Source organism: Pithys albifrons, chromosome 2 (assembly GCF_047495875.1).
Source record: "Pithys albifrons albifrons isolate INPA30051 chromosome 2, PitAlb_v1, whole genome shotgun sequence".
NCBI lineage: Eukaryota > Metazoa > Chordata > Aves > Passeriformes > Thamnophilidae > Pithys > Pithys albifrons.
In genome coordinates, this window is record NC_092459.1 from 105,665,432 (window position 1) to 105,681,972 (window position 16,541).

Here is a 16,541-nt window from a genome sequence, read left to right on the forward strand (position 1 = left end):
GTGCATATCTCTTGAGACAGCCAAAGCCCTGGTTCTCATATAACCTTTGGTAAGTAGATACTCTATCTTGGTCACATTAGCTTCACTTTTCTAACTTTACATTGAACATATTATTGTACATAGGTTACTGAACACTGCACTCAATATACAGATTTTTGGGTTTTTTTGAAATAAACATTATACAGGAGTCAGGCTACACAGCAGTTTGACTGTACATATATAATCATAGTTTCCACTGACATAAGGTAAGCTCTGCTAATTTTTACAGCTGAGTACTTAAGAGACAGTATGCTGGTACCAATTATGAATCTCCCTGCTTTATTACTTGTGTATAGCTGAGGGGGCCTATTGATATTGCACTGCTCAGTTCCAACTCTCTATATATAAGGATTAAATTTCCCTATAACTAGATAATATTTACACTGTTAAGTCTGAATGCAACTCTGACATACAGCAAGTAATAAAATTATTACAACACCAATGAAATTAGCAAGAGGTTCTTAATTTTGGAGGTTCTCAATTTTTCAGTGGTAATTTTAAGTGAAATAAGACCAGCATACGTACAAACTTGAACAGAATGGGTACAGTCTATCATGTTATTCATCCCATACAAATCTGAAGTACTGAAAATGTCCTCCTTTAAAAACTTGTGGTGGTGGTGCATGCAGTATGCAGACAAGGTGAACTGCAAGTCTGAGTTTTTTTCAGAGGGCTTTTTGTTTGTTTGGGTTTGGGTTTTTTTGCTGATGCCGATGTGGTGCATGATGAAGTGTAGAGTCAGCCTGCTGAAGTCCTCTATCCTTCTTAATGCCTTGTCCAACATAGGGGAAAAGAATCCTTTCGAAGGAGAAGCAGTGTGCAAGTTTGTAGTTTATAAGGAATAGTCTGTGCCAGGTTTCCTCTCCTCCAAAGAGAGAGAGCTGCTTGGAGAAATGCAAGTCCTTGAGAAGTGCGAAGGTGCTTGCAGGTGTGGGCTCCTTGTTGAACTAAGTGGCTCAAGCACACGGCAGTAGGGGGCACTAGGGCTCAGGGTTAATTCCCTGCTGGTGACACGGCCTTCAGCGGCACTGGCCTGCTTTGAATGACTATTGCCATACAGCCTGACCACGTGAAGGATTCTCATTAGTACAGTCAAACATCTACAGTGATAACGTATGAAAACCTACCTCGTCGGCCCAGATATGGCTTAGTGTAGTCCCAACTATCGTTGTCGTTTCTAATGACATTAAGTCGAGTTGGCTGTTCAAATAAAGTAGAAGTGAAAATGGTTAAGTCTTGACTACAGATATTTTTCTAGTAAAATGAAAAGAGAAGGTCCAAGCATTACCCTTGCATATTCAATTTTCAGTGTGCAGCATCCTGCATAGATATCTGCTCCATTGAGTGCAGCCTTCGCTTTCTGGGCACAAAACACTGATTCGAACATACACGTCATGTTAAGGATCTTTTTCCAGGCGTCTCGTTCATGTCCCTTTTATCTGATATGGCTTTATTTTTGCAGCCTGCAGATATTTCGCTACTGTACATACAACAAGAACTCCATACAGACTTATAAAAAATAACCAACAAGTACATCTGGGTTCAACTTCTGTTAAGAGATCGTGCAGCACACGATGAGACCATTCATAAATCGGTTAATTCCTCAGTGGATTATATGGATGCAAGTGTTGTTTATGCTCTGATCTTATGCCATTTGGAAGATGATTCTGGTGCAGTTAGTAATTTTCATCAGAGGACATGGAAAGTTACCAGCAAGTCTAAAGAATATTCGAAAGGAAAGTTCAAGCTGCTTCATTTGGGAAGAGGTCAGAGTTCAGGTGTGAGAAGGTGTGTTTTAAGACAATGCTTCCCTGGGAAAACATGAACTCAGAGTAGTTACTGCACAGGAAAAAGAACTAAGAAACTGTATACCCTTTTAGCTTTTAGCCAAATAAAATCATATAACTAAGAGAACTTTGAATGAACAAATAATCATTTTGCATCAAAAAAACCCAACAGGTAGACGCACATACCAGGCTCCAACAACATAAGTTATTTCATATGCTCTAAGATTAGTTCTATGATTAGCAGAAAAATGTACCTGAGCCTTGGCAGAGCACAACCCATGATCTTATACACCCTCAACAACATATAGTGTCAGAAAGTCTGAACTTTGCAGTAGAACAGACCTTTTGCACCATGCTTTGTTATCATTTACTGAAATTTTGAAAGTAGTCTACAACAACAGCATATGCCTTGAGTTTTACCACATTCCTTGCAGCCCAACTTCTTCCAAAGTGATGCAGGCTCACTGTGGAAATTAAAAGTGAGAAAAGTTAAGCTTCCCAGACCTATAAGAAACTGCCACTGGCTAGAACTGTGGGGAATCTGCAAAAGTAATAGCTACTGCAATTAGCAGTGGAGTAAATTTTAAAACTTTTCAGATAAGGCTTGTCTTGAAGCTCAGTTTCCTCTTGAAGCTCAGTTTCCTCTGGCCACCCAGTTGTTTACCTGTGCTGCTGCATTACTTCACTGGTATTTGTGAGTTTTCTTTTAATTGCTGGTTGTTTCTGTTTTTAATAAAAGGCATGCTATGGAATTTAATTCAAAGGACATAAGTATACACACAGTGTGTGAAGGATCCTCCCCACAACTTCCCTAATCTTTCACAAGATACTGAATAACCCCTGACTGTACAAGTCATATTGTACAGACAAGACCACTTACCACAAACTCAACAGGAAGTCAAACTACTATTAGAACACACAATTTGTCTGAATATTCTACACAGTTAAATAGCAATTAGTTTGCTTTTATGGACATAAGGCTACGTCTCTGCCTGGGTAATCACCAATGCAGCCACAGGTTAAGTCCTGTTTTACAGATGGGACCCACTAATAAAGCTTGCTGAATTACTACCATCTGCAATCACAAAAGAATGCCTGAGATGTTGTTAAATTTTGTCCAGATAACAGCTCAAAAATGCAGGGTAATCAGCCTTTAAAAAGATGGCTATCAGAGTTTTATAAGTGAAGGCATAATCATATCAGACTTTGGACTTTGCAAACAGCAGTAACACACAACTCTGAACATTCAACCCATGTACAACTTAATGCCACAGAGTAAACAGTTGGATAACAGAGCAGGGAATTTCCTCAAGACATGATGAACAGGTCAAGGAGGCCTAAGCTGGTCTTGTGCTTTACTGAAGTCAGAATAGTACAACAAGCAGTACATTCTGGAACTATTTCAGAAGAGTCTGAAATCAAACTGCACCTCTGCAATCCCTCACCCATTTCTTGAGTATCAACACAGGCAGAAGCCATGAAACTTTTGTGTACAAGGGGTTATCAAATCTGTGACATATGTCATGTCTGCAATGATTAGCCTTAGGGCCTACAAACATGGCTATCCAGACCACTATTGACAATGCCATTTTCCTATAAAGATGAAATGTGTAAGTGTAACTTTCTCTTACAGACATACAGAAATTAGAAACTTTCATGTCTTAGACAGAAATTAAAAAATAATTTGGTCTCAAAATACCATGGTATTTTTCTGGCATTCTCATATTAAACCCATCTGGAGTCAAGAATCTACAGAAAAAAAATAGCACTGAAAAAGGATATTCAACCATGGCTTGTATTCCATTTCTCTTGAATATAACAATGCGCTGAACCTTTCCAACAGGGTTGCACACTGTATACAAAACATCCTAAGGAAAAAAACAGAAATATTTTAGTCAGATGTGAAATTTCAAACACTTCTGATCCACCAAACTTTTTCCTGCATTGGCATTTAAATGTCAAAGAGCAAAGAAACGTCTGGTTAACTTTTTGTTTCTCATTTTCCCCTACTTAATTGATACATACATGATTAGCATTTTTCTTCTCCGGGGACACCCCCTTGTCGCGGGGGAGAAGCTTGCGTGCCCTCATGAGGTTGAGAGCTATGCTGGAGGTGGTTTGCGCCGCTGGTAGGGTCTCCCATGCCAGACAAGTCTCAGCTGAAGGGTCAGACAAAGTGTGTCCACGGGCAGGATGGGCTCACTAGCCGTCTGGCAACCATCCTAGGAGAAGGACAACTCCAACCCCAAACCCGGGCAGATGGAGCTCGTTTAGCCCTGTAAGGCCATCCACCTAAGAGAAGGATACTCTAACCAAACCTACGTCCTGAGATATTCGCTGTCACCGTCCAAGCTCGCTAGGCCGTGGCAGATGAACCTTAGGAGTAAAGGGTGGGGCCAGTTCTGTCACGGCTCAACATTAACATTGCTGATCTCAGTGAAGTTCGTCTTCATGAGGAAGGCAGTCTTAAAGAACATGGTGCTGGCTACACACTCTACTGGTCAGGCAAACCCAAAACCAAAAGACACCTTTCAGGAGTTGGCTTCATGATTAAATACTCCATTGCCTCCAAACTTGAAAATCTGCCGATAAGGTCATTCCAATCACATTATGTCCTTACGCCTCCCTCTACACAACAAGCAACATGTTGTTCTTTTTAGCGTATATGCCCCAACTCTCCAAGCTGACCCAGAGGAAAAAGAAAAATTCTACACAGACCTGCGCCTCCTCACCCAAAATGTTCCTGCAGATGATAAGATCATAATCCTTGGTGACTTCAACACCAGAGTAGGTAAGAATTCTGAAGCCTGGAAAGGAGTCCTGGGCAAGCATGGCATTGGAAACTGCAATGACAACGGACGCCTCCTGCTAGAGTTTTGCGCAGAACGGCAGCTCACCACCACCAACACTATCTTTCAACACAAAGACAGCCTGAAGACAACCTGGATGCATCCTCGATCCAAGCACTGGCACCTCATTGGCTATATCTTAGTACAACAGAGAAACGTCAGTGATGTCTGTCATACTCGAGTGACACCGAGTGCAGAATGTCAAACAGACCATCGCCTTGTGCGCTGCAAACTTAACCTCCACTTCAAGCCCAAACCTAAGAGAGGCGGCATTCCAAGGAGGAGGCTCCAAGTCAGGAATCTTCAAACAGCCACAGTGAGAGACAGCTTCCAGGTAAACCTTCAAACAAGACTTAAAGATAATCCCATAGATCCCTCTCCTGAAGCGCTTTGGCAACATATTAAAAGTTGCATCCTGCAGTCCTCTGAAGAGACCCTAGGATTCTCCTCCAAGAAAAATAAAGACTGGTTTGATGAGAACAATCAAGAGATCCAGGAATTGTTGAAGAAGAAGAGAACTGCTCACCAAGCACACCTTGCTCAGCCATCTTGCCATATAAAAAAAGCCGCCTTTTGTATTGAATGCAGCAAGCTCCAACAGAAACTTCGAGACATCCAGAACAAATGGTGGCTCGACCTAGCAGAAAAGACACAACTATGTGCAGATTTGGGTGACCAAAGAGGATTCTATGAGGCCCTGAAAGCAGTGTATGGACCCTCACACCAGGTTCAAAGCCCCCTACTCAGTGCAGATGGTCAAATGCTTCTAACAGATAAAACCTCCATCCTGAACCGATGGTCTGAGCACTTTCAGACTCTCTTCAGTGCCAACCATGTAGTCCAAGGCTCGGCAATTCAGCACATTACACAAGAACCGGTGAAACATGAATTGGATGCAGCCCCTACAATGGGAGAGATACTCAAGGCCATACAACAGGTGAAAACTGGCAAGGCAGCTGGGGTTGATGGAGTTCCACCTGAAATCTGGAAGCATGGAGGTCAAGCACTCCATGCCAAATTCCACGAGCTTGTTGTGCATTGCTGGGAACAAGGGGAACTACCACCAGATCTCCGGGATGCAGTCATTATCACCCTGTACAAGAAGAAAGGAGAAAAATCAGACTGCTCAAATTACCAAGGTATTACTTTGCTCTCCATTGCTGGTAAAATCCTTGCAAGAATACGTCTGAACAGATTAGTCCCCACTATTGCAGAAGATCTACCTGAAAGCCAGTGTGGTTTCAGAGCCAATAGGAGCACCACAGACATGGTGTTTGTTCTCAGACAACTGCAAGAGAAGTGTAGGGAACAGAACAAAGGTCTCTATGTAACCTTCGTTGACCTCACCAAAGCTTTCGACACTGTGAGCAGAAAAGGCCTGTGGCAGATCTTAGAACATTTAGGATGTCCCCCCAAGTTCCTCAAAATGATCATCCTGCTACATAAGGATCAGCGTGGACAAGTCAGATATGGCGATGCACTCTCTGAGCCCTTTCCAATAACCAATGGTGTGAAACAAGGTTGGTTCTTGCACCAACTCTATTCACAATCTTCTTCAGCATGATGCTCCAAAGAGCCACAGCAGACCTCGATGAAGAAAACGGCATCTACATCCAATATCGTACCGATGGAAGCCTATTCAACCTAAAGGCGACTGAAGGCCCACACCAAGAACCTGAATCACCTTGTCCGTGAGCTGCTTTTTGCTGATGATGCCACCCTTGTTGCTCACACAGAAGCAGCTCTGCAGCGCTTAACATCCTGCTTTGCAGAGGCTGCTGAGCTTTTTGGGCTGGAAGTCAGCCTGAAGAAGACGGAAGTTCTCTACCAACCTGCACCTCAAGAAGTCTTCCATCATCCTCACATCACCATAGGCAATTCAGAGCTTAAGTCAGTCCAGCAGTTCATCTATCTGGCAAGTATCATTTCCTCAGACGGTAAGATCGACAAAGAGATAGATAACAGGCTAGCAAAGGCATACAAAGCCTTCAGAAAACTCCATAAAAGAGTCTGGTCCAATAAACACCTGAAGAAAAGTACAAAGATTAGTGTCTACAGAGCCATTGTACTGTCTACTCTTTTATATGGGTCTGAATCCTGGGTCATCTACCACCACCACCTGCGGCTTCTCGAACGCTTCCATCAGCGCTGCCTCCGTTCAATCCTAAACATCCACTGGTCTGATTACGTGACCAATGTGTCTGTTCTTGAACAGGCAGGGGTCAGCAGTATCGAGGTCATGCTGAAGAGAACGCAGCTGCGCTGGGCAGGGCACGTCTCCAGGATGGAGGATCACCGCCTTCCGAAGATTGTGCTCTATGGTTAACTCGCCACCGGCTGTTGCAAGAGAGGAGCCCCGAAGAAGAGATACAAGGACTCCCTGAAACAACACCTCAGCCTTGGCCATACTGACTGCCACCAATGGTCCACTCTGGCCTCCAATCGGGATTCATGGAGACACACCATTCACGACGCTGCTGCTTCCTTTGAGAATGCACGGAGAGTCAGTCTTGAGGAGAAAAGACAACGCAGAAAGAACCGTTCCTTGCCAATGTCACCTAGGGAGATGTTTCGCTGTACCTTTTGTGACTGGACCTTCCTATCCCGTATCGGCCTTTTTAGCCACCAGCACACTTGCAGCAAGCGTGGGTAATGCCCTTCTCAAATCTTCGTTCGCGAAGCCTAGCCATGAATGAATGATTAGCATTTTTATGGATTAATACAGTACAGCAAATCAAATCTGAAAACCAAGAAAAAAACTTCTATATGAAGTATTCATGCAAACATCAGTTTAACAAGTATTTTCAGCTGTGTTAAAACCCAGTAATTGCATCCATATCTCAAGCTCTGCTACCTTTGAAGGATGCACTGCAGTGGTTCTACTAAAGCAGAGAGAGACAAAGTGATACTGTAGTTATAGCACATTGAATGTCATGAGACTGTAGCAGCTGAGTCCATGTTCATTTTCATAGAGTAAATGGGGACAGTCCAAGATGTAAACCTGGGTAGCTCATCAAAAGAGATATTCAATTGTTTTCAATTGAATCAAAGACACTCCAAGTGGGTGCTATGCATCTTCATTTAAGGCAGAGAAAAATTTTGACAGCAAACTCTGGATTCATGCAAACTCATTGCTAATGCTCTGCTTTCAGCAGCATTTGTCTGTATTACAAGGAATCAATAAAATTCACGACCATCCTCAGTGCTGCAGGGGAACCAAACAGTAAGGGGTAAAGTTCGCTCTGCTGCACGTCAGGCCAGCTCAGGATGTGGTGCTGGAAGTAACCGAAACTACATGTAACAATTCAGAATCACAGTACCGAAACTACTTGCCAGCACAACTCTGGCCAAGAAAAATAAGTTTATTTTAGAGTGATTATACACCCATACTCAGAATTCCCAGGACTCAGGCCTGAGAACCCAAGCAAACAGGAACTTTGATTTCTAAAAACAATTCACCCATTAGATCATATTCAAACAGTTGAAAGCGCGTTACTGGACAGCCAGTTTCATAGCTACAACCAGCAGGCAAAGGCACTGACACCTTGGTAAAACGCTCTACCACAATCCATTTTTTGTTTCCTTTTTTAATACCTCAACCAAATACCTCCAAAATGATCGTTCCAGGATACTGGCATATATCCTCGAGTTTATTTGGGGGACAAGAGGGAGAAGGAAGAAAGAAGGTAGGTGTAGTATTTACTACACTTCTGCAGAAGAGAGGAGCAATTGGGAGGCACAAGGGTGAGAGGGATGCTGCATTTCATAACACTAGAAAAAACACAGCCCACATAACCCCCACACAAACACAAGAAGAAACTTGAAAAAGAGTATATTTTTGGTGGCTACAGCTCAGCTGCAGTGGTGTAACTTCTGGCTCATATAAAGTACCATAAACTTTAATATACACCTATATTACCTATAAAAACAAACAAATAAAGCCCCCCCCTACAACAAACCAGACACACTGGCCATGCTGAGGGGCCTTGCCCCAGACACTCCACCAAGCCTTCTGTCAAGCTAAATGAAGCAAACAGAGGAGGTTGTCAACCTTAAGATTTTTAGAAGATGGACAGACATTTTTAGAAAGGATTCAGGCAGCCTGAACCCATAAAAAATAAAATCTATGAGATAATTTATAGGTATATTTTCTATGCACACTCCACAGGACAAAACAGCTGCCGACCATCTCCCCTTGTTTGGGAGAAAAGATTCCTAGAAACTTTCCAGCTCCAGGTGACATTAATTTTCAGGCATATGACTTTCTTTCACAAGAAATTTCTGCACAGCCACTTAATTAAAAGCAAAAAATTGTCCTTCAAAACGGAAGCTCTATTCAAAATGCCATCAGTGCCATTAGCCAGCAGCCACACACACAGCTTGATTATTTTATTTTTTTAAATTCAGCTACTTTGTATTATCAAATCAATCAAGTGATTCAAAAGATACAGTAACATGGGATGTTTATAAAAAATTAAGCACTAGCATTGTATACATACTAGAATATCACAAAAAGGTGCAGCAACTTAATCTCAGGGTATGTTGATAGTTAAGTTTAAAACATTTCAGTTGCCAAGTCATATCATAACTTCCTGGTGCATGTACAGAAGGCTTAGAATGTAAGAACTAAGAGAGAGCAGCACAGGTATGGCTGAACAGACAGCAATGACTGCAGCAAGATGAGTCACTTTGAGAAGGTCTGTTTGAATAGACAAATCCCTGACAAAGTTCTGCCCACAGATAAGGAAACTGGGAAAAGAGAACTTCAAAGACCTACTTATGACATCTTGGGCAAAAAGCAATTAGGAATTAAATACAGGTAATTCGCCCTTTGCTGTCACACCCTTAAAAAAAAGGGTTGGAGAGAGAAGCTGGTCATAATTTTAATGCAGGAAATAACCTGCAGCAAAATTTTTGAACAATTTTGCTTTTGCCACAAGATGCCCTTGAACAGACCAATTTCTCTTTAAGAGCTCTTTACTGTTTTGAAATAAAACTCTTAAAAACTATGGAACAGTTACTGCAGTTATTCACACTTTGCACTTAAAACTGGTTGCAATTTTTGATATGTTTTGTCTAACAGTAGTTCAAATTTAGGAAGAGAGAAGTGTTGAAGAGGAAGAAGTGGTGTTGGGCTTTGTGCCTTTTTTTTTTGAGGGGGAGGATTGTTTGGTTGATTTTTGTCTTCTTTTCCCAGGGGTGTGTTTTTTCTTGACAATGTCGACTTTGCCTGAGGCATTCTGAAGTCAACTGTTTCTTTAACCCCTTGGCCAAGTGCAAAATTGGTATTTTTCTCATCACATTCTTAGCTGTTACAGGTACAACTGCTGTCACTGTTGGACTGCACTGTCTTCAATGAGCTCTGATTTTTGCCAGAAATTCTGGAAATGTGCCTGCTTCTAGCACTGCTGGTATATGCTAAGCAGACAGCTGGGTGCAGTGGGAAGGAAGATGTTGGGAGGCAGTGTTTGTTTTTAAAAAGGAGCTATACTATGCTTGGGGTTTCATCCTCAGAATTTCCATGGGAGTCTCTCAGCCAGAACCACACATTGCTACTAGTGTCTTCAAGCAGTGTGTTCAACTCAGCTGCTTATGCAGGACAAATTTAAAACACGTGAATGAAACAGTTTCCAAAATTTGATCCCAGTCAGATGCAAAGAATACTTTAACCTAAGTCAGTGGGGATTTGTTCACACAGCTCAGAGCAGGTTCATTTTTAAACACTAAAAAGCAACTCATACCTTGACATGATTTTCTATAAAGAAAACTGACAGGAGAAAGGAAATTCATCATCCACTAATGAATTAAGAGGAAAAAAACTATGGATATTCACAAAATAGTGAAGCAGAAAGCACAATATGGAACTGACTACCTGAGGTAATTTCAGGAACACTAAAGTTGCAATCAGTCTGGTAGCATAATTTACAGCACATTAAACAAAACTTAATGCCTGCATTACATTACATGGTTCCACACAACCCAAACACTTTGATTGGTCCATACCATCCTATATACTTTCCTAAGAACAGGTAATTCATGCTCGTATTATAGTACACAATTTTAATTTTTTATTTATTCCTGAAATATTTCTGTGCAATTAAACATGTACTATAAAATCTCTAAGAAAAAATATAAGCATTCAATGCATGATATAATATACATTCTAAATACTAGCAAAAAACCCCTGTATCTTTAAAACATCCACATACGTGTGCCATAAATTAATGGTACTACACTAGGATGCAACTGTATACATGATATGACTTGAAATAATGAAAAGGAAAATGTATAAGCCCAAATAAAAGTGAGGAAGAGTCCATCAAACTGGAGTTGACCATCAACAGGTGAACATTTCAACTTTTCATAAAGGAAATACTTAAGAGGGACTGCAAATAAAATAACCCTTCCAACTGGAAAAATTACTTGCTCTTTAAACATACACCACTCAGCCTAAAGGCTAAAGAACAATCTTGATGTTGTGGCAACACATTTGGAAGTATTTCAGTAGCATTTCAAAATCGTGCCCTCTGAAGCCTTCAAATGTATCGTGAAATATCCATACAAGACCGAATCATGTTGAAAAACCCTTCCTTTTAGCTCATGTTACCAATGTGAAGATGGTGTAAAGATTTGGTAGGTGAATTTAACTTCTACTCAAATTAACAAGTAATACTCAATGGAAATAATGTAACAGAGATTGCTGCTCCCTGCTTTGTATTATTTCATTTAAAAACCCCAAAAAATTTAAAAGAAACATACCACTGTAATTGGGTAGAGAGGATTCTGAATTGACAACAGGAGAACTTTATTTCCCCCAGAGGGGTCATCAGTGTTCCCTGGCCGAGTAATCCTCTTGCTGGTGGAGTAGTTGAAGAAGGCTTGCTGCCCAGCAATGTACACAGGCTCGTCTGCTGCAAATGTGACACATTTCTTTGCACTTTCCACATTCTCAAACTCCACCAGAGCCTGGCGCTTAAATGGCATCATCATGACATAGCTGGTGAGAGAAATAGCACAGGAAGTTTTCTGAAATACTTGCTCTAAACAGCTCCCAAGTCCCAAAATGGTCATGTATGACATGGCTTCTTCTAAACAATTCCTATCAGAGACATACCATATGGTTCCAAACTTTTCTAGAGCTTCCACGAGATCTGCTTCCACAACTGATTCACACAGTCCTCGGACATGGACGACAGGAGACACAGAGACTTTGTGGTGACTTCCCCCAGCATCCTAGCAACAAAACGGCATTTTAAAATTCAGCACAGAACAAGGAATACTGCTGTCATTAACTAAAGTTAAGTATTTGGTAGATACCACACTAGGTCCAGAAGCAGCCATCTCCACAGTCTAAGTATGTATTAAAGAATTTAACTTTCTTTCCAAACAGATTGCCAAGTTCAGTTGCTGATGTTTACCTAAAATAAAAAGCTTTTTTAATTAATCTGTTTGCACACACAACATTTTTCTAATATTAAAAAAGAAGCCTATTTACCACTGGTTGAATTGCAGGATGGCTTACACCCTATTCATTGAAAGCATAAAAAAAAATTTAGGACATGCCAATAGCTAAAATATTTCTGACATTCTTTCTGTTTGCTGTTGCCAGTATTTGTTTGAGACAGGCTGGGGGAATAAAAAAGCAAGAACAAGGGCCATCAGTAAACTGAATGAAAATTGAGTATTTTTCTAATGTGTGTAGAGCTTTGCTCCACAACGCAAAAAAAGTCAACTCTGGGCTATACTTGAAATAAACCAAACCTTCCTTCTAATTCTGAACACTGTTCACACATATTATAAAAATTCACGATTTCTGTACATATGTGTATGTTCTCTCTTTTTACTATGAGTTTGAATACCATTAAGAGATCCAGACACTGTACATTAGCACACAGAAATTCCCACCATGAACACCTTTCAAGCTACTGCTGTGACTTCAGAGAGTCTCAGTTCTGTGTGACAGAAAAATTTGGGCTGGAATCAGCTCATCTTTTCATGCAAAGCCTGAAGTAAGGCTAAAATTTACCTTACATATTTTAAGATACAGGGTAAAAAAAAAAAGTCAGCTAATAATGAGAGATAATAAAAAATATTAGAGACAATAAAGGGCACACTAAAATATACTGCAAACACCCAGCACCCAAATTTCCTATGTGTAACAGCAGTGTAAAGTTGATGTATTTGAATTTAGAAACTACATCAATGTGTTCAATCCAGCAGATCAGGTCTTGTTGATTTTTCACTTTCTCCTAAACAGCAGTATAGCATCTTCTGGAACTACGGAGAGATTCTCATCTGTAGCACAGAGGAGCATTCAGCTCCACTAATTAAATAACCACAATGATTGCTGCTACTTCTAGACATTCCTCTCTTCCTTGTCCATTTGAACAACAGATTCAAGGAAAAAAACACACAATCCAGATAATTACAAATTGAGTCATGTGTTTAACTCCTGTGTTCCATACGTGTGGCAATGCATTCTCAATACATGGCTTGGAGGATGTCATGTCAGAAATGGGCTGATGAAGAAAATACACCAGCCACAGAGAATGCTTTAACAACTGATATTTTTAATGTGGTTTAAATGTACTAAATGTAAAAATTGCATAGTCACTGCTTGTTCTTCCCATAAACCCCTGCCAGGCCAGGGGGCTGGGAGAAGGACAGTGACCTCATATTTCCTGTCACCCCCTCCCATTGAATGTAAATCCCCATACTCCTATTGGCACAAATCCAGATTTCCCTCTTGTCCCTTATTGGTGAATTTGTATCCCTCCAAAGTCCATATAAACCTGTACCCCTGATTAAACTTCCTCTTTGTTCCTGCCTTCGCCGGTGGTCCCTGTGTGTCCTTTGTGGGGGCTCTCAGAGACCACATGGTTGGGGTGAGCATAGAGCACACACTTCTCCTAGGTTAATGGACTGATAATCCAGGACCAGGAGATTCCATATCGCTGCAGATTCCTTCAGCACACAGCATAACGAGGCTACAAGAAACCAACCCTCATACATATGCAGTTCTCACTAAACAAGTACTTTTTTCTTTAAATCAAGGATTGGACCATTCTGTCTGAGCTGAAAGTCAGCACTTCCGACTTCCTCAGATGTCAGAACAATCTTCTGTGTAATTTGTTAAGCTCAGCTTACATTTTATTTGTTTGCAATATGAAAGCATTTTAAGTGGCAACATATTTCTTTGAATAAGAACTCTGACAATGCTGGTAAAAAACCACTAGTGATATTTGCATAAGATACTGAATCAGCTCAGGTCTACAGCAGCAGCAGCGATCAAAGTCATCATAAAAGGTTAATACTTTCAACTGCAAATGTTTAGGCAACTGCAGAAGGAACAGAACTACAGAGAGGTTTTATTTTCAGCTTATATATTCTTAACCCACATATACACTTTTCAAAGCTGAAAGAAGCATCTAAGAAAACCGTCAAAAGAAAACTAACAAAAATTATGATTTTTTTCCTGCAAAGCCTATTGCTCTAAGGTGTTAAGATAGCAGGCACCCTTATTTACAGTCTACAGAACAATCAAAAATTATTACATTTAATATTCATTGCTCTGCATACTATATTAAGATCCCAGTTAGTGCTAGGGTGTGCTGGTTTAAAGGTGAACCAGCAGGGGAAATGAACTCACCACGAGAGAGATTATAAGACAGAGCTAAAATTTAATAATAATATTACAATAACAACACTGACACACAAGGGAAATTGCTTTCAACTCACAAAACCCCAGCAGTATAACCCAGTGTCCTGGGGCACAAACCCAAGGGGGGGTTGTTTGCCCTTATGCTGAGACCCCTGTGGTTCCCCCAAGTCCAGAGCAAAAGGAAAAGAAAAACCTGTTGGTGCAGGCGAGGGCTGTGGTCTGGGCAAGAGCGGGGATCTCCTCCTGTCAAGGTCCTGCTGCTGCTCTGGATCCGACGAAAGGTTCCCGAGGTCTTCTTACCCACCACTTATGTACCCTCAGGGAGCACTCAGTCCCTCCCCCTGGGCGGGGACTCACACAATGGGTGATTAACTCTGGGAGCCAGGGGGTGTTGAGCTGTTGATGGCCCATTAGCAGCTCCGCCCCCCTCAGGCTGGGTGTGAAGGTGATAATGGCTCCCTGGGCAGCTGCTGCTAATGGCCCATTGACCTTGGGGAATGAATAGAGGGGGTAGAATACACAGCTTTGATCACCCCCACACAGGGTTAGCTGGTCCCTCCTACTGAACTAGGACATTATCCACCCCTTATTCTACTCCATCTAGTCATTCCCAAATTAATCTCCCTTTTTACCTATACATCTATATACACATATATACAATGAAACATTACAAACTCTTCTCGCTCAAAATTAGGTCCCCTTGTGGTACACAACATGTTTCTCCATCTTTTTGCGTTACCCACCAAGTGCAACCAGGTCCTTGAGCAAAGACAATCCCTCGGATGGGTTTGCCTTTGTTTGAGGTGGGACTAACCCAAACAGTCTTTCCTAACATACCCCTCATATGGACCACAGGGACTTTATCTCCATCTACAGTATTCAAGAGTTCTGATTGGGCAGGGCCAGCTCGATTGATGGAGCCCCGGGTGTTGACCAATCAGGTGGCCTTTGCCAAATGCAGCTCCCAGTGTTTGAAAGTTCCCCCACCCAATGCCTTCAAGGTTGTTTTCAGCAGTCCATTACATCGCTCAACTTTCCCGGCAGCTGGAGCATGGTAGGGGATATGATACACCCACTCAATGCCGTGCTCTCTGGCCCAGGTGTCTATGAGGCTGTTCTTGAAGTGGGTGCCGTTGTCAGACTCTATTCTCTCTGGGGTGCCGTGTCTCCACAGAACTTGTTTCTCAAGGCCCAGGATGGTATTCTGGGCAGTGGCGTGAGATACGGGGTATGTCTCCAGCCATCCAGTGGTTGCCTCTACCATGGTCAGCACATAGCGCTTGCCTTGGTGTGTTTGGGGAAGTGTGATGTAGTCAACTTGCCAGGCTTCCCCATACCTGTATTTCGACCACCGTCCACCATACCATAGAGGCTTCACCCGCTTGGCCTGCTTGATGGCAGCACATGTGTCACAGTCATGGATAACCTGTGAGACACTGTCCATGGTTAGATCCACCCCTCGGTCACGAGCCCATCTGTATGTCGCATCTCTGCCCTGATGACCAGAGGCATCATGGGCCCATCAGGCTAGAAACAATTCACCTTTATGCTGCCAATCCAGATCTACCTGAGAGACTTCAATCCTGGCAGCTCGATCCACCTGCTCGTTGTTACGATGCTCCTCATTAGCCTGGCTCTTGGGTACATGAGCATCTACGTGACGGACCTTCACACTCAGCTTCTCTACCCGGGCAGCGATGTCCTGCCACATCTCAGCCGCCCAGATGGGTTTCCCTTTGCGCTGCCAGCCGGCCTTTCTCCAGCGCTCCAGCCATCCCCACAGAGCATTGGCCACCATCCACGAGTCAGTGTAAAGGTAGAGTCTTGGCCACTTCTCTCGTTCAGCGATATCCAAAGCCAGCTGAACAGCTTTCAGCTCTGCAACCTGACTTGATCCACCTTGTCCTTCAGTCGCTTCTGCAACTCGACGTGTAGGACTCCATACAGCTGCTTTCCATTTCCGGCTTGTCCCTACAATGCGGCAAGAGCCATCTGTGAAGAGAGCATATCGCTTCTCCTCTTCTGCTAGCTGGTTATATGGTGGGGCCTCCTCAGCTCGTGTCACCTGCTCCTCTTCTTCTTCAGAGGACAATCCGAAACTCTCACCTTCCAGCCAGTTAGTGATGATTTCCAAAATCCCAGGGCGATTAGGATTCCCTATCCGGGTTCGCTGCGTGATCAGAGCGATCCACTTACTCCATGTGG

The 16,541-nt window shown here is 42.3% G+C and overlaps 1 protein-coding gene across 1 annotated transcript in view; it reads right to left on the reverse strand.

Moving 5' to 3' along the window:
• HNRNPLL (heterogeneous nuclear ribonucleoprotein L like) overlaps positions 1-16,541 on the reverse strand; it is a 40,675-nt gene that overhangs the window by 12,076 nt on the left and 12,058 nt on the right. Inside the window, exons 2-6 of the mRNA XM_071581161.1 lie at positions 11,790-11,908; positions 11,435-11,672; positions 3,609-3,694; positions 1,328-1,424; positions 1,167-1,239 (exon numbers count right to left, since the gene is read on the reverse strand). Of these exons, the coding sequence (XP_071437262.1) occupies positions 1,167-1,239; positions 1,328-1,424; positions 3,609-3,694; positions 11,435-11,672; positions 11,790-11,908 (613 nt within the window). The remainder of the gene's footprint in view (positions 1-1,166; positions 1,240-1,327; positions 1,425-3,608; positions 3,695-11,434; positions 11,673-11,789; positions 11,909-16,541) is intronic.